Source organism: Rousettus aegyptiacus, unplaced genomic scaffold (assembly GCF_014176215.1).
Source record: "Rousettus aegyptiacus isolate mRouAeg1 unplaced genomic scaffold, mRouAeg1.p scaffold_m13_p_5, whole genome shotgun sequence".
Classification (NCBI taxonomy): Eukaryota; Metazoa; Chordata; class Mammalia; order Chiroptera; family Pteropodidae; genus Rousettus; species Rousettus aegyptiacus.
Window position 1 is genome coordinate 107,356,406 of NW_023416308.1, and position 25,787 is coordinate 107,382,192.

The 25,787-nt window shown below is 49.0% G+C and overlaps 2 protein-coding genes across 6 annotated transcripts in view; one reads left to right on the forward strand and one right to left on the reverse strand.

The window, feature by feature from the left end:
- Positions 1-9,021, forward strand: part of PRDM11 (PR/SET domain 11) — an 82,217-nt gene extending 73,196 nt beyond the window's left edge. For 3 of the 5 annotated variants that reach the window (XM_016146811.2, XM_016146812.2, XM_016146809.2), the window contains 2 exons: positions 3,185-3,811; positions 4,955-9,021. In XM_016146811.2, coding sequence (XP_016002297.2) covers positions 3,185-3,811; positions 4,955-7,119 — 2,792 coding nt within the window. In that variant the 3' untranslated portion in view covers positions 7,120-9,021. The remainder of the gene's footprint in view (positions 1-3,184; positions 3,812-4,954) is intronic. The other 2 variants (XM_016146810.2, XM_016146814.2) reach the window with 2 other exon arrangements.
- A 9,758-nt stretch (positions 9,022-18,779) lies between these two features.
- SYT13 (synaptotagmin 13) overlaps positions 18,780-25,787 on the reverse strand; it is a 39,265-nt gene continuing 32,257 nt past the window's right edge. Inside the window, exons 5-6 of the mRNA XM_016146807.2 lie at positions 24,277-24,406; positions 18,780-22,399 (exon numbers count right to left, since the gene is read on the reverse strand). Coding sequence (XP_016002293.2) covers positions 22,095-22,399; positions 24,277-24,406 — 435 coding nt within the window. The 3' untranslated portion in view covers positions 18,780-22,094. The remainder of the gene's footprint in view (positions 22,400-24,276; positions 24,407-25,787) is intronic.

The following is a 25,787-nucleotide window of genomic DNA, read 5'->3' on the forward strand; positions in this document are numbered from 1 at the left end:
CAAGAAGGCGGAGGGAGGTAGAAGGTGACCTTAGATGTGGGTGGTGGCCTGGTGAGTGAGGTGTCCATCCAGGCTCTGTTTAAACGAGCCATTCGAAAGGGGTTTAAAATACTCCCTGGCCCCTAGCCCTTTGCTTCTTTCCTTCATCCTCAGCCTGGCCAGGGCACATTGGTGCTTCCAGGTCTTTCTTTCCAAGGGACCTTCTTTGCACTAAAACCACACATTCAAAGACCCAGAATCCATTTGGTCCCAGGAGCCAAGGCTATAACGCAAGCCCCACTGTATCATAGTCCTGACCAACCAACCCACTTCTTGGAAATAAAGCTTCATTTGGAATATGAGTGGAAAAGATGAAAAGGGGGCAGTGGGGGTGACCCACTGAAATTAAGCTATCTTTAAAAACAAAACGACAAAGCAGATGGTGGATGTTGAGTGCACAGTGGCTGCCTGACTTGGTAAAAGGTATTTGGTGATTGGATGGGCAGTGAGAGGAAAAGCCCAATAGACACACTCATCTCTTGTCTTCCTCGGATCTGGGGGCCGGGCACATGCTGATTTCACTTGGAAAGGCATGTTTCCATGATGACATTGCCGTGGTTTCCATTTGACTCCTGGAGATGCCTTGCGTAAAAGCGTCTGATGCATCGTAGGTGCTCTTTGTTGAATGGATAAAAGAAGAAATGAATGAAGACAGCCAAGAAACGTCCAAAAGAGTCATACCACCAGAAGAAAAGAAAACCAAGAGAAGTCATATCTGAGGACACAGGTTCCATCCCTGGGCCCTGATCTTGAATTCTTCTGGATTTGTAATGTTCTTTTTCCCTCAGTGTCTTCTCCAAAGCACTTCAAGATGAATCATTCTCAGAGAACCTTGAGACCCAAGGGGAATGCTCAGAGAAGGGAGTGAGCTTTCGGGAGCGGTTCAAAGGAGCGTGGCAGACAGACTTGAAATGAGATGCACCAAGACATGTGAAGATATGGGAGGAAGGACTGTCTTTTCCTGGCCAGGCTGAGAAGTAGAAAACAGGAAAGAAACTGAAAACCACCGTTGAGTCAGGGCCAGAGCAGTGGGGGGCTTGGCCCTAAAGCCTTTGGGAACAGTCATGGAGCTCAGTGGCCTTTAGACATGTGTTTCTGTAGCCCGTAGCTTTGGCAGACTCTGGGAATGGGTAGCAGTATCTTAGATCTGTGTGCCAGTCCTGCTCTGGAAGGGGGATCCCCCATACTCAGGCATTTAAAGTTCTTACATGGAAGAAGGCTTCTTTGTAATTAGAAGCTGGAGTCCTGATAAAGGCCAGAGCATGAATTATTAGTCCTTATTAAGGAGGGACATTAATTGGAGCTCGGAGTTGCTTCCTGAAGAGATTATAAATTATTCCTTTGTGGTTCTCTTTTAAGAATAGGATGCATCTAATACATGTATTCAAAGAATTTATGTTATTTGATCTACTTTGAGTCATTGATTCACTTTGTGGTGTGTGACCTCCATGTTTTACAGAGGCTTTAGAATCAATTTCACAATGCTTAAAGGTGTTTTTTGACCCATAGATTTTCCTGGAAGGCTTGAGTCCAAAGAGATCTCCTGCTCATCCTAGGACATTAAATAACCTTGACTCTGAGCAGAGAGGTATGAGCAGTCCCTGGTGATAAATAGCCTTGATCTCCAGACATCCTCAGCTGTTTGCTGCCTGATTGGTTCGTGAGAAGGTGAAAGGGTAGTCCTTGACTTTTAGAGATTCTGATCAAATATGTTACAAATATGTTACAAATATATTTTTTAAAGTTTTCTTCATCTCCGCCCTTTTTACTCCTCAGCTGTTATAGAAATGCTGGCTGCATGGAGCTACCTGAGTTTCAGGAGCTTTGCAGATAAATAAGGTCGCTCTCTAAGCATTCAGAAGAGGGGGATCCTGAATAGGTTACTTGCTTATGTTACCCATTACTCGTTACCTGTAGGAAATCTGGAGTCATACATAGGCCAGGGCACAGCACCCTATGCCAGCTGTGGGAAGCCAAGGCTTGGTCACTGCATGGATCATCTGGATTGCACAGGGAGGTCCCTTGTCCTTCCCTCAGGTATCAAATGCAGCTATCGGAAGCCTAATTACAGCATATTTACAAGTCAACTCTTTCCTCAGAGTCACACTCCCAGGGCCTGCCCCTGATCTAGGAAGCCTTTGAGATGTCCTAGCTCCACAGGCTGCTGTCAGGACCTCCTAAGGATCCCCCTTAGCAATCTGTTCCCCCAGGCAGCGTCTGCACTTCCGTAGCAATGTATGAAACTATGTCGACCATTTTAAAGAATCAGGCTAAAATAATTTATTGTTGGGGAGCTCACCAAGGCTTTTGGAAGTCATGTACATGATAGAAAGAAATAGAAAAGGAAATGTCCTTTGCATTGCCAGGTAAGGAAACACAGCTATCTTTTGAGAATGCTTTGGGCCAGCATGGTCATCGTGTTCTTTTTCTTGGTGGAGGCTGCTGCTCTTTATCTTGCTGGAGCCCACAGCAACCATAGGTATCCCTGTCTTCTGTTATCTTCTCGCCTTAGTTATCAGTGAGAACCACAGAAGCTCAGGTCGTGCTTTCTCACATGTTCTTAGTCTTCCTATTACTGGGAGAATTAGAAAGGACGGTTGCTGGAGGAGGACTTTGCCCTAAGTGGGCTGTCTCCAGAAAATGAAGGAGGAGGAAGGAGTGGGACTCTGTGTTTTGTGTGTACCTTTTACCAGGTCAAAGCTGCCGTCTTCTGATTGCTAGGACTGAAGGAGATGGCTGGAGGGGTGGGGAATCCATACGCACTTAGCCTCAGATATGTTACCACCTGCCCATGTGATTGGGTAGGATGTCATCTTCTAGGGTGATAAGATGGCAGGTGCCTTCGAAAGAACTACCTTCCCCTATAGCTTTCTTTCAACTTATTCATGTAGAGTTTATATACATAAGGCTCCATTGAAACAGTCTCTTTATAAGAGAGTTCTTCCCACTTTCTTGGGTCCTATGACTCCAGACCCCATGATCCACCAAGCAATCCACCTCTCACTTTTTGTCATACCTGCCCCTTGAGGCCAGACCCAGAGGGATGTGTCAAGCAACTCCCCAACTGGAGGCCTGCTTTGTTTTCTGCTGGTTTCTCCCCTCGGGGCTTTTCCCCACTTCCTCACACCCTGGTTTTCCTTCCTAGGAGAGAAGCGGTTGCAGAGGGAGAAGTCTGAGCAGGCTCTGGATGACCCAGAGGACCTGAGGGGTCCCATTCACCTACCCGTGTTGAGACAGGGCAAAAGTCCCTACAAGCGTGGCTTTGACGAGGGGGACGTGCACCCCCAGACGAAGAAGAAGAAAATTGACCTCATTTTCAAGGATGTGTTGGAGGCCTCACTGGAATCTGCAAAAGTAGAAGCCCACCAGCTGGCACTGAGCACCTCGCTGGTCATCAGGAAAGTCCCCAAATACCAGGACGATGCCTACAGCCGGTGTGCAATGACCATGTCGCATGGTGTGCAGAACATCAGCCGGACCCAGGAGGAAGGGGACTGGAAGACCCCCCAAAGGGCCTCCACAGAGCCAGGCCCACTAGAGGATGAAGAAGAGGAGCCTTCGTCATTCAAGGCCGACAGTCCCGCCGAGGCCTCCCTAGCGTCCGATCCTCACGAGCTTCCTACCACCTCCTTTTGCCCTAACTGTATTCGCCTCAAGAAGAAGGTCCGGGAACTCCAGGCAGAACTAGACATGCTTAAGTCTGGGAAGCTTCCTGAGCCCCCCGTATTGCCAGCACAGGTACTGGAGCTCCCAGAGTTCTCAGATCCTGCAGGTAAGTCAGTGTGGATGTTGTCGGAGGGAAGAGCGCACAGTGGGCAGTGTGAGGGTGGCCTGGCACTCTCTGCTGGAGCCACCTGTGGGGAGACCTGAGGCACGTGACGTGAAGGTGAGCCCTGGCCGCAGCCCGTGCCCCCAGGTGCTTGCCTGCAACAGGCTGCGTTGCAGCTCCAGTGGGTGCTTCATGTCTTGCCCTGTATTCTCCTTGTCAATAAAGGAAGTTCCGCTGTAGAAGGGGTGTGTGCTGTGTTCTTGACCTATTGCCTTTGTATGATGGTCCTAGTGGTGTCTGACCTCAAAGCCCAACTTCTAAACCTAATCTTTCTCTCAACCCAGTCCCAAGCAGGGTGTCCTGTCAGGAAGGGCCCCCAGTCTTCCCAGACCCAGTCCAGGAACACAGCCTCGTTTTTCTCTTCTCAAATTGCTCTTCTGCCATCTTCCTGCCTAGAGTCTGAGAAAGACTGGGATTCGGGGGTTCGGCTGCAGGCCTCTGCCTTTTCCTGCAGCTGACTGGATCTCCTAGAGCTGGCTGACGATGAGGAAGGGTTTTCAGTACACATCTGCAGCTGAGTTAGAAGACTTACATGGCACTTCCGATTTCAACCACATCCCTTACTTAGCTCAGAATGGGGTGTTTCAGATATTCAAAGCATGCATCTTAACTAAACTGTGTTCGGATCCTCACATTACCTGGAGCCATGCCAAAGCTGCCTCCGATCAAGGGCAGCGAATGTCCCCTGACCACGTAAGCGATGGGACAACCAAGTCCCATGTTCTCGCTCTTTGACTTGGGGATGTTTGAGGTGCTGGCTCCTCCCTGGGATTTTCTCTCCTCTCCTGGTGGTGCTGGTCCGTTGATGCTGAGCATCGAAGTGCCCGGAGCGCCCACTAGTGGACGGCGAGGGCAGGCAGCCTGGGGCGAGGTGGTGGCTGTGGATAATCCACAAAGAGGAAAAGTCACAAGTGGATAAGAGCAGTGCTTATAAATAAATTCGAGGCTGGGATTCAGTCGGTCTTAGGAACCGGCTTATGTTTCACACAGGGCAGCGCCGACCTTTCAGGCAGCGTTTCCCATTCATTTTAGAAACCTCTGTTTTTCCCTCTAGGTGTAAATACTTCTTTCCCATTTGTCTTCCAGCCTCAGAGAGCATGGTCTCCGGCCCCGCCATCATGGAGGACGATGACCAGGAGGTCGACTCGGCGGATGAATCCGTCTCCAACGATATGATGACGGCCACCGATGAGCCCTCCAAGATGTCATCCGGCGCCGGGCGCCGAATCCGGCGCTTTAAGCAGGAGTGGCTCAAGAAGTTCTGGTTCCTGCGGTACTCCCCGACCCTCAACGAGATGTGGTGCCACGTGTGCCGCCAGTACACGGTGCAGTCCTCCCGCACCTCGGCCTTCATCATCGGCTCCAAGCAGTTCAAGATCCACACCATCAAGCTGCACAGCCAGAGCAACCTGCACAAGAAGTGCCTGCAGCTGTACAAGCTCCGCATGCACCCCGAGAAGACCGAGGAGATGTGCCGCAACATGACCCTGCTCTTCAACACTGCCTACCACCTGGCCCTCGAGGGCAGGCCCTACCTGGACTTCCGGCCCCTGGCCGAGCTGCTGAGGAAGTGTGAGCTCAAGGTGGTGGATCAGTACATGAACGAGGGAGACTGCCAGATCCTCATTCATCACATCGCCCGGGCTCTGCGGGAAGACCTGGTGGAGCGCATCCGCCAGTCACCTTGCCTCAGCATCATCCTGGATGGGCAGAGCGATGACCTGCTGGCTGACACGGTGGCCGTCTATGTCCAATACACCAGCAGTGATGGGCCCCCGGCCACGGAGTTCTTATCCCTGCAGGAACTGGGGTTCTCTAGCACAGAGAGCTATCTCCAGGCTCTCGATCGAGCCTTTTCTGCCCTGGGCATCCGGTTGCAGGATGAGAAGCCAACCGTTGGCTTGGGCATAGATGGGGCCAACATCACAGCCAGCCTGCGCGCCAGCATGTTCATGACGATCCGCAAGACGCTGCCCTGGCTGCTGTGCCTCCCTTTCATGGTGCACCGGCCCCACCTGGAAATCCTGGATGCCATCAGTGGGAAGGAGCTCCCCTGCCTGGAGGAGCTGGAGAACAATCTGAAGCAGCTGCTGAGTTTCTACCGGTACTCGCCGCGCCTCATGTGTGAGCTGCGGTCCACGGCCTCCACCCTCTGTGAGGAGACGGAGTTCCTGGGGGACATCCGGGCCGTGAGGTGGATCATCGGTGAGCAGAACGTCCTCAACGCCCTCATCAAGGACTACCTGGAGGTGGTGGCCCACCTCAAGGACGTCAGCAGCCAGACCCAACGGGCAGACGCCTCGGCCATCGCGCTCGCCCTGCTGCAGTTCCTCATGGACTACCAGTCCGTCAAGCTCATCTACTTCCTTCTGGATGTGATCGCTGTGCTTTCACGCCTGGCCTACATCTTCCAGGGCGAGTACCTCCTGGTCTCCCAAGTGGATGATAAGATTGAGGAGGCCATCCAGGAGATCAGCCGCCTGGCCGATTCCCCGGGGGAATACCTGCAGGAGTTCGAGGAGAACTTCCGTGAGAGCTTCAATGGGATCGCGATGAAGAACCTCAGGGTGGCCGAAGCCAAGTTCCAGTCCATCAGGGAGAAGATCTGCCAGAAGACCCAAGTGATCCTGGCTCAGAGGTTTGATTCCCGCAGCCGGATCTTCGTGAAGGCCTGCCAGGTGTTCGACCTGGCCACCTGGCCCCGGAACAGCGAGGAGCTCATGAGCTACGGCAAGGAGGATATGGTTCAGATATTTGATCACCTGGAGGCCATCCCAACTTTTTCCCGGGATGTCTGTAGGGAAGGGCTGGACCCCCGGGGGAGTCTATTGATGGAGTGGCGAGAACTCAAGGCTGATTACTATACCAAAAATGGCTTCAAAGACCTGATCGGCCACATTTGCAAGTACAAACAGAGGTTTCCGCTCTTGAACAAGATCATCCAGGTCCTCAAGGTCCTCCCCACTTCCACCGCTTGCTGCGAGAAGGGCCGCAGTGCCCTGCAGCGAGTTCGCAAAAACCACCGCTCCCGTCTGACCCTGGAGCAGCTCAGTGACCTGCTGACAATCGCGGTAAATGGCCCGCCCATTGCCAACTTCGATGCCAAGCGAGCCCTGGACAGCTGGTTTGAGGAGAAGTCTGGCAATAGTTACTCACTGTCCGCCGAGGTCCTCAGCAGGATGTCTGCGCTGGAACAGAAGCCCCTGCTGCAGACCGTGGACCACGGGGCAGAGTTTTACCCAGACATTTAGGGAGCAGGCGTCACAGAATTCACTAAGCTGTTGAATATTTTTTTAATCTATACTCATAAGCTTTGATATATTATATAAATATATTATATTATATATATATAAAAACCCACACTGAAAATTTTTAAAAACCAAGGTGACACATCCACCAGAAGCTACTGGGAGCTTTCAGAAAGGAATAATGTCAGAAACTGACTCTTGTCTACAAAATTTGGCAGCTGCAACATACTTGGCAACTCATTTTCATTCACGGAAGCATGTGCTGGGACCACACGTGTTCCCACCTAATGGTCAACCAACAGCATAAGCTAAAATGACGGGTCTCTGTCATCACCTTTAGGTAGCTCATTTTGTTCATGTTTTTGTCCGGGGCTTGAGGGGCTTGGGTTGGGGTTTGTGTCCTTGCCTTTCCTGTTCTTGTTTGGTTTTATGACGGGGATTCCTCCGCCTCTTCGTTGACATGCTGGTCCGGCTGCATCCAATCTCTGATTTTGGATAGGGTGGCATGCATATCTGGATCAGGCTGTCTGACTTTCTCTCTCTCTCCCGCCTGACTTTACCTTGAGGGATTTTTATTCATTTCCTCACAAACATTCCTTCACTGTCTTAGGAACATAAGTGTCAGTCAAACTGTGACACCCACTACTCCCCTCCTCTGCCGTCTCTCCGTCTTTGGGTTGTTGATTCACCCCTTCCAAACCTCTGGATCCTCAAGATATTTACCTGTTATACTGAAGGCAAAATCGCCTGAATAACCGAGCTTGAAATTCTGGGAAACGGAGAGGGAGTGAGCTTTTTGCATTCCTGTTTTTACATGGTGTGGGATAACATAATGTAATTCTATTCAGATCCAGGGCTGTTGGAGAAATGAAGAGCCAAGAAATACAGACCCCAAAGGGCAGTGATTGGGGGCAAAAAGCAAGTAAAATGGAAAATACATATTTGATTTACAGGGATTATTTATACTCTGTCTTTAAAATCATATAATGTGTTGGGGGTATTTTTCCCCCCTTTAATAATCGAGAAATGCCTGCTGTAGTTCAGCGGCAGGAGATATCAATGCAAGTTGTGCCCTGGATTATGTGTAACTCAAATGAGAGTCTCTAGACATTCAGTCCTTCATCTGCAACAGGCTGATAACCAGCCCTGCAGGCTGGCAGGAAGGTGTGGGAAACTGGCGGTGTGTCAATGCCTGTGAATGCTTCCGTTTTTGAACAGGGTAGAGATGTCCTAAAAGAAGGGAATCAACAAGGGATAAAGTAGGACTCTCGAGGCATCAGCCTACACACACACACACACACACACACACACACACACAACCAAGATATAAGCTTTAGAAATAGCCACTTGCCTACTCCCTGGGGCAAGTAGTGGTTTAAGCTAGAGGAGTCAGATCAATGCTCTTTTGTTCATTTAACTACCAGTATACCTCGCAAGGGAGTTTTTAAAAATATGTGCGTGAGCTGTTAAAAACTTCTGTTCGTGTTTCCATACCTGGTTTATGCATATTTGATATGCGGAGATCCAGTGTCGTGGGTGCAGGTCACGCGTGGGGGAGGGAGGAAGATCTGCACTGTCCATGGTCAGTTAGGGAGCCACCCCTCTCAGCTGGCAGAGGGTGGGCAAAGAATGGTGTGATTGGGCCACAGGCAAGGCCCCAGTGTCCCCAACCTGCTTGGCTTAGACGTTATAAAACTGTGGTGGCTTCCTTCCTTCTTGGTTTGTCTTCTATCCGAGGCCTCATGCCACCGTTGAGAACCGTAGTGGAAACGTCATCAACACTGAACATGTCACTCCCCTTCCTGTCCTGCCAGCCCCTCCGCCCGCCACAGGCCCCTTCCCCCACCCCCATGGTCTTGGTGCTAAGATAACTTTAGAATCATTGCTGCTAGTCGATAGCTTTTCATTATATAAATATATATATATATTATATATTATTTTTGAAACTTTTTTTGTTTGTTTTCAACAGTGATGTAGCATGTTAAAAAAACAAAACAACAACAACAACAAAAACTGGTTTTCTCTGACTGTCCCACTGCCAGGCCTCATATGCTGCCTTCTTCAACAAATCAATGCACCCCTGCCTGGTGACGTTCCCTCCACCCCCACCCCCTTCCCCAGCGGCACTTCCTTCCCCATCCTCCTCTCAACAAGGAGAGAGTCAGCAGAAACTGGCAAGGAAAGACCCAAGGCTCTTTCTGATGCTTTGAAATTCCCAGCCTCATTCCGCTTCCTCACTTTAAGCTGATGTCTCCTCCCCTGACCCCACCCCTCCCATTGGGGTCAGTAACTGTGGTCAGTTGGGATGCTGTTGCAAAGCACAAGGTTCCATCTCTTCCTCCCCAGCTTCCCCTCCACCACACGCACAGACTAAGATGGGTTGAAGGCAGAGGTGGCTGGCAAGGTGGGCCTCAGTGGGCTCAACAACAGTGGGTTGGGATCCTTTCTTCTAGCCAACAGATGCCTTACACCTCCTCTTCCCTCCACCCCGCCCCCGCTCCTCCCCACCCACTACTTGGAGACCCTCTGCAGAGAGTCATCCCCGTAGACCACTCATTTTTGCAAACTAGGAAGAGAGGCTTATTAGTATCTGCTCAAGCATCTGGTCTGGCCTGTGAATGTTTCCTCTCAAGAGGCCATGGCCAAACTTAGCTCGGTTTTTATCCAGAGGGAAAAATGATCCTTTGGGCCAATGCCAGTGTCAACCCTGTGTCTTCTGAGAGAGCTGGGAGCCAGTGACCTGACTCTGGGTTAGAAGCATGAGCTGCTGCTAGCAGCGTGTGGCTACAGGTGGCCACCTGCCCAACTAGGGTCCAGAACAAAGAGGATGAGCTCTGGAGGGTCTCGAAGTTTGAGAGGGCGCCTCTCAAAAACTCTGGATGTTTATGACCTCTGCTGAATCCAGCTAGGCCCGGGCCGGTCAGACACTCCAAAGGCCACTTTGCCTTGGGACGATGGTAACCAGGGAATAATCAGGGTGACACACCACTGCAGTTTACACAGGAGCTTTTCTCTGCCTGGATGCCCCAGGAGGCTCAGAGCGGCTGTCCTGTGAATGCTGCATGCGATTACCTGTGATTTCTCTCACAGGCGTTTCCCACTCTCTGCCTCCTTGAAAAGGACTCGGGGTGATGGGACCCTCAGGTCTAGCCCAGGGAACCACATGCTTGGCTGGCCTAACCTCCCTTCGATGGGTATAAAAAACTGTGGCTGGGCGGCACTTGCATCTCAAATGTGGTGGCTTCAGACAAGACAGAGCCTTTTAACTCGGCCCCTGGCTTAGGAATGACAACCATTGGCTTAGAATAAAATGTTTGTGTCTCTAGGGTTAAGACTTGTCCTAATTGGGCTGGCTGATGAGTGACTTTCTTTGGCTTCTGGAGCGGGTGGGAAGCGAGATTAGGTTTGTGGCCAATTGTGCCAAGCAGATGCACTGCAGAGCCTGGGAACCAGGAGCCCTTGTGATTAGAATGGTCTGCTTCTCAGTGGAGAAAAAAGACCCACTGCCGTCTAATATCTGTGAAACCTGAAGACAGCGCAGCCCTGTCTATACCTCTTGCTGTGTCAGAATCCCCAAGTGTTGACTGCCTGGCTGAATATGATTTTTTTTTTTTTTTTTTGACTGCCGACAACTTTCGGTAGTGCCGGGTGGGTCCTTACTGCCTCATGCTCACTTGAGAGTGAGAACAGGCTCCAGCTCGAGGATCCCTGGATGGGCCAGGTCAGCGCTAGGCCCTGAATCCAGGGTAGTTGGGGGTCTTGGCCCCAGTCCCCCATGTCTTCACATTGGGTTATCTTGCCGGGCCCCCTCTCCTTGGCTTGCTTATGTTGACCCTTTCATTTGGAGGAAAGACCTTGTAATTATTTAAGGTCATGTTTAAGGTGATGCTTAAATGGTTTCCATTTGTTTGGAAGTGTTACCAAGAAGGAGAAATGGGAAAAAGTATGTAGAATGCTGAAAATGATCTTGGAGAGACTGAAATGGACTACAAACTCGGCCTAGCCTGGGCTGCGGGGCTGGTCACGGGCAGCGTCACAGGGTCCAGGACACGGCCTGGGGCTTGAAATAGGACTTCTAGATTCTCCCTTCATTTTTCTTCCCACCCACTGTAGGAACATAGGAGTTGGTTTTGGCTTGTGGTCTGGGTTGATTTCCAAGTAGAATTTGTGTGTTTTCTTGGTGCCGAAACCCAGTTTGGGCAGAATGGCTCTAGTCCCACTGGACCTCACATCCCATCCCCCACTTCAAGTGGCAGTCCCAGCCAGGCCAGCTGGGGACAGTGGAGGCAGGGAGGCCAGGCTTCCTTAGATGGGAAGGGTGTGTTCAGAGGACAGGTGAGCGTGGGACAGTCCCATTCCAGGCATGGGATTCATGGGGCTGGTGCTGGGTCTTAGGTTCTAGTCTGGTCTTGAGGAGGGAATATTATGTCAAGAGACACACAGGGCCCTGTTTCTGCCCTGCCGTTGTGGGTGCTTTAGGTGAGTGGGTAGAGCTGTGATATTTTAAGGAGCCTTTGAGGTGATCTCTGTGTGTTAGCCAGAGGGAGAAAAATTACCCTTTGGGGAGGAAAATGGTACGGCCCTCCTTTTCCATGTGGCTCTCCCCCCCACCCCAATCCCTTCAAGTGGTATGCCCTGGAAATACCTATGCAATCCAGTCTCCCTAGGAGCGGGCATGGAAGCAGGGGTATGTGCAGTGTATAATACAAATGCTACAGCATATATATTGTATATATGGACATATACAGTACGTATACACACAGAGTAAGAGATTGAATCACATCTATATATCTATAGATAATATCCTATATATTTATACATTTCTATGTTTTAAATAGATATAAAAATAGAGTCTATAGAGAGCTGGGAAAGCAACGGGAAAGCCTGTGTTGTGCAAAGCGGGAGGAGGCGGAGCCGTTGCAGGGGGCGGTGAGGGAGCTAAGCAGGCAGGATTTGTTGGGAATGGGGCCTCCTCCCCGGAGTGTTGGAGAGAGGAGTAGCTGGGTCCTGGCCCTCTCTGTGCACTTTCCCTCCTTCACCGCAGGCTTGGTCTGAGGTTGGAAGGAGATACTCACTCCCTGAGCTCCAGCTGAAGTGCCCCCTACATCCTCCTGCAAGCCTATGCTTAGATGGTCACTGCTGCTTGGCTGTAGGACGTGGTCACTGACCCATGGTGTAGGGACCACTGCACAATTTCCCCCCAATACCCTCCCCCACCCCAGGAATGAGCAGCATTGGTGGCCATAGGAAAGGTGCAAATTGGACCCAGAGTGGTCCAGGAAGGATGCTGCCCCTCCCCATTCATAAGCTTCTACTACCCCCTAGAGGCCAAACCTCTGAAGTACAGTCACCCTGGCTTCCCTCACCATCTCCACCACTGTCTGCCAGACACTGGAGAAGGGAAGTGGGCAGCATGAGCATTGCCAGCCAAGAGCTGCCCACCATCCAGAGGCTTTCTGGCCAGGGGAGGGGGCATCAGCTAACGGAAAAGGGCGGGAGAGACACATCCACACACTCATAAATTCAGTAGCAATTCAAGTTCAGATGCAGGGCTTTGGCCCAGCCCACTTTGCACAGCTGCTGCTGCTGGCTGTACTCAGGACAACGCTCTTTCCTCTCCTGCACGGAGGCCTATTGACCCCTCACCCCACCGCCACTGTAACAGGCAGGTTTAGTTCACATACACTGTTCTGATTCTGTGACTCGAGGCGGAGGCTGAGCCGGATGCCCCAAGCTCGTCCTCTTCCGTCGGGCACAGCACCCTCCTCAGCTTGTACCTGCTATCGTCCCTAGCTGGCGGGGATCCCTGGGGGCCCGAAGGGGCCCTGGTGCAGCTGGCAGCACAACAGAGGGCTTGCGTGCAGCCCTGACAGGATCAGAAGCCCATTTCGCTTCTAGGTTTCTCTCAGTAGTTTCTTTCCCTTGGAGGCAGGGGCGGGGGTCTGATGGGGCTGCAGATGAAGGGAGACGGGGCAGATTTGTCCTCTGTTCTCTGGACCAGCCTCTGCCTTTTGGCTCTCCAAAGGCACTTATCTCACATCCCCAGCCTCCGCTGACCCCCTTCTCCACAATCCTATCAACGGACCTCAGTCTCCAGCAGACCCGCCCCTGTACCTACTGTCCGGGGCGGGTCTGTTCTGCCAATGCCCACCTCCTCTTCCTTCCCCGTCCGCCTGGGTCTCCATGAGCCACAGCTAGCTGCCAACCGGGTCTCGGAACACCCTCTAGGGCCTGGCTCGAAAGAGACCAGGCCCAGCCCGAGCCTTCCTCCCACTGCGGTGGATCAGACCCATGGCCAGGGGATGGGCACCCCTGGGTAGCAATCCCACAATGCACTGTACCTCAGAGAGAGCGCAGCCACGGGGCATCGAGAGCACCGGGCCCTCCGTCCAAAAGACAGCTGGTTACAGTACTGCTCACAGAAAGACAAGGGCCAGGCTGCCCTCGACACCACACCCCTCAGTCTTCACTTCTGTCTCTCCGGGAGAGCCAGCAGTCCGATTCAGTCTTTTGCAGACCCTGTCTCTCTCCTTCTCTCCACCCTCACGCTGCTGAACCGTTTCATTTCAATCACAAAGGAAAAATTAAGTGGGGGTGGGGGGAAATACTTAGGAGTCTGTTATCACATACATATTAATATGTTAATACTTTCTTTCTTAAAAAAGAAAAAAAAAACTCGTTATTATTTTGCAGACTACGCTTTATAGTACCTGTGTGACGGGACCTAGAACACTGGATACCAATAGAGCTATGTTGGTTTATCATAATATGTATGCAGAACCTTTCCTTTTGTCATATTATCCTTGTAATGTAAGAAGATTGTTAATAAAAGCATTTAAATTTACTCACCACGGTTGAATCTCTGCCTTCTTGCCTCTATCCCAGTCCTGTACTTAGGGCAATTCAGATGGGTCCATCAAAAAGGCTTCGATGTCGAGTTAGGAGTCTGCCTGTTGCCAGGTTGAAAGGATTTAAAAGAGGCCTTAAGCCCCTTCCTGCTGCTCTCACTCAAGTCTACTTCCAGCAGGTAACTTACACGCCTCACCTGTTGGTCAGGCCAAAGGAGGTGTAGCCCAAACCATTAAAAATAAATCTACCTATCTCTCCGAATGTGTTCATCCCACAAGGATCTCTTGGAGAAAGTACACAGAGCTATTGTAGATAAAAGGTTCCTAATTCTCCCTCCACTGCTTCTCATGGTTCTCCGCTTGCAGGCTGGGTCGCTGGGGAGAGGTCTTTCCCCCAATAGTTTGCTAATGGCACTGGTATGGGGTGGATGACAAGTGATGTTTTGCCCAAATTGTTTTAGAAAGAAGATGGGTACAAATTCAATGAGATAGAGATAAGAGTGTTTATTTTTTCCTCCCAGATGCTAAGCCCTCCTGCTCCCAGCGGCTGCTTCTCCCGGGTCTGGCTTCCTTTCAGTGGCCTTCCCTCCTCCCTTCCTTTAGCCTCTGTGTTCTTAGTGCCTGCCATCTCCCTCTCAGGCCCCAGAAGCCCCCTCAGTCACTCAGAGGCTTCCTGTTGTAAAAGTCACCCCTTAGTCTCCATGGAATGTTCTGATTCTCTTCTCTTCCCAGGGTACGGGGAGTAGGGGAGGAAGGATCGTGGGTCATAGCTGTCCATGTCTAACCAGCCCAGGTGGATCAGGGTCAGCCACGCCCCACTTCTGGCCATGCAGCAGCCCTGTCTGAGATCTGATGATAATTTCAGCGCCAAGAAGCAAGGAAAGGAAAGTGACTTGGCACTTTCATCTGCACTTGGGGAGGTTGGTCTCCCCAAAATAGGGTTTGGAGAATGTGCTAAGGAGAAGAGATCTAGTCCACTCCCCTCCCTCTTCTCCCTAGCTGCTCCCCTGCTTCCCTCTCCAAGGTTCAAAGAGCAAGTTGAGTTCACCTCGGAGAGAAGACTCAGGAGACTGGCTTGCTGCCTGAAGACCTGAAGGGCTGCTATGTGACAATTTCTAGAGTGCTCTTTTGAAAACACAGACCTAGTCACGGCACTCTCTCTACTTCAAACCCTCCAGTGGTTTCGTATTGTCGTAAGAGTTCAATCCAAAGTCTTGATCGTGACCATAAGCGCTGCGCGATCCAGCCCCTGCCTACCTTCCGGCCTCGTCTGCGTCCTCTGCACGGAACTGCAGCCATGCTGGCCCCTCTGTTCCTCAAGCTCACCAAGCTCTGTTCTACCTCAGGACCCTCCAGTCCCCTGTGCCCTCTGCTTGGCATAGTTCCCTGGGATGGTCGCATGGTTGAGTTCTTCTCATCTTTTAGGTGTCGCCTAAAATAGAGAGGTCTCTCCTGACCACCCTCTCTAAAGAGCCATCCTCAGGGGACTTGTTCATCACATCTCCTGACATTTCCCTCATAACGATTATCTCAGTTTGCAACTGTATATCACGTGAGTGTTTGGGGAGGGGGGCAGTTATTCTATAACCGGTCTTACCTCTCTACGTTGTTGTGCCCACAGGGGAAAATGGACAATTTTTTAATACCACTATGTGCAGTTCCTATTAATAAACAGTGGTTATCAAAGGGATGTAGGGATGAACGACTATAAACAGCATCTGATAAAAGTGCGATCCCAGCAATGCCGTGTTGCTTGCGCCAGAGGCCCCGGTTTCCTATTTGATCACAATGACCCTGTACCTGGCCCCTGGCTGCATCCGGCCTTGAACTTGCCCTTTCTCTATACAGAGCCGGAGGTTACCCCTGAGGTTCTTTCTTCAGTCCTCCTCCCCTCCAACTTCCTCTTGTCCCTTGAATAATGTTCCCCCCAAGCCAGGTGTCTCCTAATTCCCCCAGAGAACTTTCCCAGCTTCTTCTAGCTTAGCGATTCTCAGTTGTTCCAGATAACATTTGAAAGCTATTGCCTTTGCATCTGTTATCTTTTCAAGAGAGACCCTGGGCTGTAAGTCAGAGCCTGGACTTTAGGGTTACAGATGTACCAGATTACAGGCTCAGAGAGCATGGACAAGCCACTTATCTAAGTCTGTCTTCATTGCTGAGTACAGAGCAGCAGTTCTTACATGCTATTTCTAATCATTATCATTGTCATTGTCACCTCTTAGATCAGGATGAAGTAGATGCTGGACGGTGATGAGGTTTTCTTCTTTCGTCCAGAATTCCTGGGGCTACCCCGAGTGAAGGGTTGCCTGTGGCTTTTAACGTAGAACAACTAACACCCATTCTGACAGCTGGCGTGGATGCCTCAGCCTGAATGGAGATCACCTCTTCCTTCTCAGCCTGGAGAGAGATCCTCACGCAACTTCTGCTTCAACAACTCATCTCACCTGGCTCTTGAGGGAAAAGGGACTGCATAGAGGTTCTGTTGGTTTGTTTACTTGTTTGTATTTGGCTGGAAAAACAGGTTTCTCCTTGCCTGTCTTTGGTTTGTATGCCTGAGTTTCTAAAACAGGATTTCTGCAATCACCCCTTGCCAACAGGCTGCCCTGAAACACCAAGAAAGAGTTTTGGGAAGTGGGGAAGGGAAACCATGCTCCAGCCCAGGCTGCATTGAGAGAGACCACACCCAGCTGAGGATGAGTTGCAATAAGGCCCCGAGCACACAATGGCCACCACTAAACCCGTTTCCATTGCAATGTCTGGTTTCCAGCCCTTAGACTGGCTTCCTCCCACCTTCTCTCAGGTAGGTTCCTGCCTCCATCTCTGGCTTGGGGAAGCTGCCGAGGGACCATCTGTGCTGGCTCACCTGCAGGAGAAGAAGGATGGGAGCACTGGGACAGTTCTTCAACACCTGCCCCAAGAAAGTGCCCGACCCCGAAATCCGTTCACAGCCACATTCTGGGGCTCTTTCCTTGCCAGGCGTCTGCCCTGGGAGGGAGACAGAACAGATGCTAGGGTTCCGAGCTCCAGAAACAGTGGTGCTTCCCATTGGCTCTAAAAATATAGAAACTCTTGGGTGGAAAATTACCACCGGTTCCATTAGCAATTAAGGAAATGAGAAGAGACTGACTCAGAGCTTCAGGTGACATTGCATATTGTCTGGAGGAGTGGGTGGCTGTCAGGAAGGACTGTCAGAAGATGCCAAGGAGTATCACCAGGCATGGGGCAGGAAGAGCAAGTTCACATGGATGTCAGTTTAGTTTGTTTTACTCAAGAGATTGGAGGCCAGAGATGTGTGCAAGGTATGTTGTTGCCAGTCTAGATCACAGAATCACAGAATGTTAAATCTGTTAAATCTAGAAGGGACCTTAGTGATCGCTTGATTCAAATTCATGTTACAGAAGTGGAAACTGAGGTCCAGAGTCAAATGACCTGCCCAGGGCAATGAAGGTAGCCCAGAAATAAAGCCGAGATGGTTATAGGGTCTCAGCTCCTACACGCAGTTCTCTAGATTTGAGTCCACTTTATGTGCAGGAGCTGAGTTTATTTAAGGCCGTTCAGTGGAAAGCCTTGTATAAAGTGATTAAGAATACTTCTTTCCTCTTCCATCTCTCTTTTATATAAATCCAGACTCTCAAATATTAGTTTTGGGCTCTAGTGGGCCATTTCATATGCATTATTACATATGAAAGTCTGTATGATGTTTGGCTATGTGGAATACCACCCATTTCTCCTATTTTATTATAAAAATAAAAATCTTGGTTGTCATTAAAATATGTTTAAAATACAAAAGAGAATTATATGCACAGACATGGAAAATGAAGACATCTCATGGCTGGTTTTATGGGTCATTTATTTATCCTTTCTAAAAACTTTGCTTTTAATTCTACGTGACCTGGCAGATTTCCTGCTGACTCTAAAATTCAGGCCCTGCTTCTAGCGTATTGCCCAATCCTCTTCTTCCAGAGACCAGCCCAATCCTCTTCTGCAGAGGCCACCAGGAGGGCCTAGGCAACAGGACTCCAGGATTCCTCTTGTACCTGCCCACCATCTCAGGTACAGGGCTTCCTCTGGCTGCATCACTGACTCTTCCAGTGATGGGAGTATTTCTTTTAGGAATATTAAAGAAAAACGAGTCTCTAGTTTCCACCTGCTTTTTCTTCTCAAGAATGGGTTTAAAGCCCCAGTAATGCTCGCATCCCTACATATATGTAGCCTCTTTGATTCAGTACTCAAGCAAGATCATTGAGGTGCATGTGCATGCATACACACAGAGCACTCTATTATCCAGCCATTCTACTCCTAGATAGATATGTTAGAGAAACTTGCACATGTGCACAAGGAGACATGCACAAGAATGTTTACGGTAGTCCTGTAATAGCAAAAACAAACAAAAAACAAACAAAAAAGCAAACAAGCAAACATCTAAATACACATCAACAACAGGTTGAGATTGTAGTATATCTACACAATGGAATATTATATAGCAGTGAAAAACAAATGATCTAGAGCTACATATATCTGCTTGAATAGAGCTCAAAATTTTAACATAGAGCAAAGATAGTACGCTACAATTTACATAAAGTTTAAAATGCATGAAAATATTCTATGGTGCTTAGGATTTTGATACACATGTAGTAAAGAGTTAAAAAATTCAGGATGGTGGTGTCCTGAGTAAGGGGCTGAGGGGACTTCGACTGTATTTGTCAAGTTTTATAAAACTTGATGGTGGTTCATGAGTGTTTATCGAATTATTTTTCTGCATTTTATATGTCTAAAATATTAAGCAAAAAGAAAAGAAAAAAAAACACCAGTGAACTCGGTTGGGAATTATTTATTTATCACTGAAAGTTTTTTGCTCCAAAGAGTGACACCAGACATATGACTACAATGTCTCATGCGTCTTCTTGTGCTTCGGTTCATAATTACAAAACGAACACACACGGCATTGACAACAGGAAACATGGGTGGCAGAAACAAATCACAAAGACTAGATCACTCTTTTCTTGGTCCTCCCCTCGATTTCGCTTAGGCTGCAGCCACATGCCACTTGGGACTCCTTACATCCCAAAGGAATTGCCCTTGAAGAACTGTTCTTCCATCTGGCTCTCTTTACATAGCATCGTTTGGGGTGGCTTGTCACACAACCCACACCAGGAGTCATACCTCAAATTGAAATGGACAGACGCGTGCAAGGTCTTGATCAATAGGCACTCAACAAATATATATTGAGTTGACATAATAAGTGGAGTCACAGATTAATGAGAGTGGACTCCCAATTCTTTATCCACATTACAGTATCTGTGAAAGAACCAGATCACATTGTGGCCATCAGTCCAGTCTACATGGTTTCTCTCTTTATTTTCACCTTGGCTTCATGCCCTTCTTAGAAAATGCTCTCTGGCAAAGTACAAGGTATTCCTTTCAAAAAGATCAGATGCGCTCACACAGACTGAGGTACTCTAATTTAGTAGTAAATTGCAAATGTATCTGGTACAAGGTAAGATGATGCAAAGATTACTGATGTTTTTTGATTTGGCATTTTAATCTCTGGGTAACATAAAATTCACCAAGATGGAGTTCGGGTGGAATAGCATAGCAATTATATTCTTTTCTACCATTAATTACATTTACGCAGAGAACTACGAATTGTCACTAGGTGAAAGGTAATTCTCAACGTCATGAATTTCTAAGCCACCAGATTTCTGACTCCTTTACGAGACATTAGCTAGCACTCTGATTTATATGCCATTTGCAGTGTCTTTTTCTGTCTGCTCTGTTATCCACCCTTTAGTCATTAATTCATTCAACAAAAATTCATTGAGGGCCAATGAGCCAGCTTTATTCTAGACGCTTGGAATACGCCAGTGAACACAACAGACAAAACCCCCTGCAAAATCTATCTCATTTCTAAACATGCCTGCTAAGATGTTCTGTGGTGGCATCTCACTCTTATCAGGGGTAACCTTTAGTTTGGAGATTCTGGAAAACTAAACTTTTGTGATCCAAAGAAATGAATGCCTCATGGTGAGATGACCATAGGTAGGGTAGATATTTCTGGTATCAGAGACACCACCCAATCCATCTCAAATATCCTTTGGTGTGATTGTAGGCAGGTGCCTAGATTTAGAAGGAAGTGGAACCATGTTCCCCGATTTTAAGTCTAGAATCCAGAGTTTTCTAGATCGCAGTAGCAGATGTTACCAAGAAGAGAGTACTGGCCAGCTTACAAAGGGAATGTTTTGTTCTCTTTTAACCATGCCAACCAAGAAAGAGAGATCAGTGTGGTGGAGGGTGGAGGGGAGACTGTCTCAAAAATGTGATATAGGAAATCACTAATAAAGGCTTTACTGAAAAATCCTTGGCAGGAGGTGGGCAACCTTAGAGATCAGGATTTCCAATTATCCGAAAGACTTTCCCATTAAAGAGGAATTAGATATTTATTCTGTTTCTTCAGAGGATGGGTAGAACTTATTTCTAATGTGTTCCTACTTCTATAGAGAAAGGGAAAATAATGACTAAAGGCGATAAGCTCCCTGCTCAGAGTCCTGGGGAGAGGCCAAGAATGATTTGACTTGTTGAAGGTTGAAGGATAGCCTTATCCATCTTGTTTAGGAATTTTCTTTTAGATCAGGGGACTAGGGGGACAGCAGAAGGCTCAGAGTTTGGATGTCAGTATTGAGGCATTCGAATGCAGGATCCATGATTCTGGAAATGCCCGGAAGGGTTGTGACGCTTTCTAGGCATTGTTGGCTGCCATCTTGAAGCTTAAAGATGATCAGCCGATAACTTTTGAGCACTCTTTCGTCTACTGCATCATTCCCACAGATAGAGCTGCCATCCCATCGGTCCTGTTTCACAGGTGGCCAGCAACAGAACCCAGGAATCCTGGTTCATGGGCAAATATTATACCCGCTCGGCATGGCTCATAATTTAATTAATCATGCGGACAGCTATTTAGGAATCCGGAACGTAGTTGCTGATTATTTACTGATTATAAAGTGATAGGCCCTGAAAACCGAAGGGGGAGGCAAATTTGCAAAAGCTTTATTTCCTATTTAAAGTTGCCTTCCTTCTTCACCTCCACATAGCCAGATGTGGTAGACTAATTAATATGTTCCCCCAGTGGAATTTCTCCCGGAGTGGCTAGGATGCTGAGAATGGGTGGGTCTGTCTCAGAGGGTCACTGGTGATGCAGGAAGGCATGACAGCTAATGCCCAATGACTCATATGTTGTCAGCGAAGTTCTCCCCAAGTATAATATAAACTGATTTTGTGATAAAACAACAAAGCTATTCAATAAAAAGTACAAATTCAATCCAAGAGCAGGATCCGAAAAGCACGAATGAAATATTAAGAATTAAAATAATTAAATAAATACAGAGGTCCCCAAATTTCACAACACAGATGGCTGAGCTGTCCATCATTGGAACCAGGGTATGGGGGCCCCAACGAGGACTGTGAAAACTTGTCTGGAATGTTGTAGGAATGGGTTTCTCTGAGTGCGGTGCTCAAACCTCTGCATTAAAACCACTGCGTGCTTGTTAAAAAGAGGGTTCCTGGGGTCCGGCCAGGAACACTGATTTGGAAGGTCTCTGGGTGGGCCTGGGGAATCTGCTGGTGATTCTTCACACACTAAGGTCTGAGAACTGCTGGGTCGCCGCCTTGGGTCGAGAGCTCGATTTAATTCTGGCTAAGATTTCACCCCGCCCTGACAATCTCTAATTCTATGAGTTGATCCAGTATACCTTTATTTCCTTTATCATTTTTTAAATGCTTATTTTTTAAAAGCCACATTGTTTTTTTTTAATTCCCCAAATTCAGCTTTCCTTGCACCTGGCCTGACCCCACCTGCAAAACCCACACATGGGCTGCATTCGATAAACGTCTCTTCGATGACACAGATGAGCAAAATGCATTCCTCAGTGTGACCCAAAGGTCCACACACTGCCCTGCCTTGCTTGTCTTTTAGAATGGGAGTGTGATGAGAGAAGAATGGGGTCCTGGCCTTGGCAAACATGGCTGTCTTCTGGGTGTCAGGATGAGGATGGGGCACAAGGAGGAGGTCACAGAAGACAGCTAGGCCGGAGGGGTGGAGCTGTGCCCAAGAAGAGAGGTGGACCAGGCAGCTGGCTACAGATGCAGCTGGTGCCACATGGCAATCTGCCGGCGTGGGTTTTTGAGCATCTCCTCCCAGTGGCTGCGCTCGGAGCCCGAGGCATGCAGGCCCAGGCTGCAGTGGCCCAGCATGCAGCTCTGCCCCTCCTCCTCCTGGCCCAGCACCTCCAGCTCCACGCTGGAGGCCTGCAGCAGGTCAGCGGGCAGCTCAAACATGATCATCTCATTCCACACGGGGTTGATCTTATGCTTGGCTCGTTTGGTCTGCTTCTTCTTCAGCTTCCGAGCCTGGTGCTTTAAGGTCACCTTGACAGAGACATCTGGAGTGGGACAGAAGAGAAAGAGAGACGGAGAGAAGGGCCAAGAGTTAGCTTCTGGGATGTGGCATGGGGCCTAGGATGATGCTTCCTCTTGGGGATGGAAAGATAGGGTCTCTGGCTCAAGATCTGCATTGAGAGTCCTCCCGCAATGGGCCACGTATTCATTCAGTAATTATTAAATGTTCAGCATATGGCAGACACTGCTCTAGATGAGCAAAAGTTCCTGCTTCATGGAACTTACACTCCAGTATGAAAAGCAGACAATGGCATAAGATATAGGTCTGGTCACTGGGTGGCCCACGATTATGTCATGCTAGAATACAGCCAGGGAACCACCATGTGCCACGCGCCCTTCCAAGTGCCTTCATGTCCTACATCAAACCAGGCCCAGGACAATGGCTCTGACATCCTGCAGGTGGATTGTAAACTCAGACCAGAAAAACTGAGCTACCCCACGTCTTCGTCCCCTTGGTTCTTCATGCATTTTTGTCTGTTATTAAGATAGCAAGCAGGTCACTTGCTGGTTGGTTGCGTTCTCCACCTCTGTTCTTTTGTAAGTTTTACTGGAGGACCCCAACTTCACGTGGAAGGCGAGAGCAGGCTGCCTTGGCCCCCGCGTGCACTGCACAAATAAAGCTGCCCCGTAGGAAACCCTGCCTCTAGGAAAATGGGTCACCAGGTGAGCTTTCGAGTACATCACAAGGCTCAGGACCTGCAGTGCTATTTCATGGGTCAACGTTCCCAAAGCTGATGTTAGAATAATTGTTACTCTGTATTTATTGCTATAATTATCACCCCTCCCCCCCAGTTAGTTTCTTATTTGAGCAGATATTTGAGAGACAAAGTGTTGTGCTGTAATTGTCCTGACAGGAGCTATAAAAAAAAAAAAAAAAAAAGAAGAAGAAGAAGAGGCAAAGAATTGTCTGGAGGGGATGAGGAAAAAGCGTTGAATTCTGACCTTTGGTTTGGGACTCTGTCAGCAAGGCCAGCTCTTCCGATGTCACTCACCCAAGAGCTTTTGCTCAAAGATTCTGAATGCAGTGGCAATTCTTTATTTGTATCCTGCTATAAATATCTCTTTATTTATATCCTGCTGTGAGCACTTGGTCTGGGTCCAGGTATCATACGGCTAACCAGTGCTGCTTTCCTGCTCTGACAAGAGAGCCTCTTTGGTCCCCGAGACTTGGGGCCTGTGCTGAAATATCCAGAAGGACAGACCAAGGCTTCCAGAATATTGAAGAGTTTATTTGGGTAAATGGACCACAGACACCTTCAACTGCAGGCTGCCTCAGCCCATGCACCCACATACCTTCTGCCGTCACCCACGCCCAGCTGGTATGGGGGTGGCAGGTTGACAAAGGCTGAGAAGAAACTGGGATGGATGTGGGGAACACGGTGGTAGCTAGCTGAGATGGGAGGAGGAGACCCTGGGGTCCTCGACACTTGACCGTAAGGTGGGTCCAGCCAGGCCCGGGTGATAAGGGCTGGGCCAAGTCTCCTCTACAGCCCAGACACGCCGCTCCATGGCTACAGTCTGACTCTTGGCTAGCTATGACCCAAGGGTAAGATTTATTCCTCTCATGGTGGATCTTCAAGGTTGGGAGTCCCAGGTAGGTATGAGCTCATTCCTGGGCCCTGACTGATGTGACTGGCCCAGGAGTAAATCCATATGGACTTAAAGAAGTAAGCGTGTCCTTAAAAATTGGTGCGTGAACTTGGGACGGAGGACACAGCTAAGTACATTTGACTCCACAAATGTACTCACGTCCCATCTCCCTGCTCACCGGTCCCCAATTGCCTCCCAGGTGCCACCTCCCTCTGCACACATTCCCAGAGGCCAGGGGGCCCCTGGCTCTCTCCTCTCGCATCTCACTCACCCTTCCCCAGGAGCTCCTTGGACTGGTTAGAGTGGAGGTTCTTGGCCTTAATCAGCACCACCAGGAGGCGGTTGGCAGCCGGGAGGTAGCTGATGGAGAGAAGGACCTCTCCGCTTCCTGCAGAAGTTTCCTGAGACAGAAGAGAGGATACAGGAGCAGGGCTTCATTTAGGGGTGGCCTCTGCCACATTGACTAATGCTGAGGCTGCCGTCACATTGAACTTGAATCCAACAGGAGTCCTAAAAACCATTGACCCATCAATTTTTCCACCCTCCTCCCTTGGAGGGCACAGAAGAATTATATGTGGTATGTGTGACAAAATGCAATTTTCCGAATATCTTATATTCAAACAACATATAAAACAGATCAAAGAGATGACACTCTTGGATATGGCAGGGGCAGAGGGCCAGGGTCTCCTCTCATCCTTCATCCCCCTCCCCCCGCCCCCCAGTTCCTGGGGCATCTTTATGGAATACTAGGGTCCCAGGGAACACAGAGAATCATTGCATTGATCAGTCAGGTTCTTGGGGCAGTGGGGAGTTGTGATTCATCACTCTGGAAAGATCATTTCTTCTAGCCCTTGCAGGGCTGAGAGAGTCAATAATGTCATGTACTAATGCTGAGCAGGGCCTTGCTCGGTCAGCAGAATGGCCAACTATGTCAACAAAAAGCGGGCGCATGATGTTTGGTTAATGCACCAGAGACCGCGGGCAATAACCGCGCTCGGCAGGAGGTGCGGAGGCCTCTGCAAAGTGCCCAACACGCTCTGTCCCCATCTGCAGCTTTACGGAGTGTCTCCATTGAAATTCCGAAGAGAAATTGTTTGGCATTTCAAGAAACCCATTGAGAGACAAAAATGACCACAAGAGCCTCCACAGGAGGCAGACATCTGTCACACTCCAAAGGGGGTGCTATGAATATAGACTCTAAAACCAGACTCTCCAGGTCTGCGTTCCCATCCTACCATTTACTAGCTGTGTGACCTCGGGCAAGTTATCTGACTTTCCCAAGCTCCCATTTCCTCATCTGCAAAATTGGAATCATAACATCTCCAAGCAATGGTGGTGTAAAAGTTAAATGAATTAATATGTAACAGCTTAGAACAGCGCCTGACTGACATACTAAGCACTGTGTAACTGTTTGCTTGATCACCGTCAGTTATTAAGGAAGGACAATGGCTGCTTCTTGTGATTACTAAGTGGGAACATTGTTTCTGGGTGAATAAGGGCCAGTCTAGGCTTTGGAAATGAGCCTGGATGAAGGACCCCGCCATTCCTCTGCCTGAGTCACATATTTCATCCAGGAAAACGTTCTTCGGCATGACCCTATTGATTCAACAAGCCAAGGCGTCTAGTCATGAGATGAAATGATATGGGAGCTGCCAGGACTTTGGTAACGGCGTGAATAACAGCAGCTAACATTAATTAAACCCTTACTATGTGCCAGGCGTAACTATATTATCTATCCCGCGAGGCTGTAAGCTCCACAGAGCCAACCCAGCACCTGACACA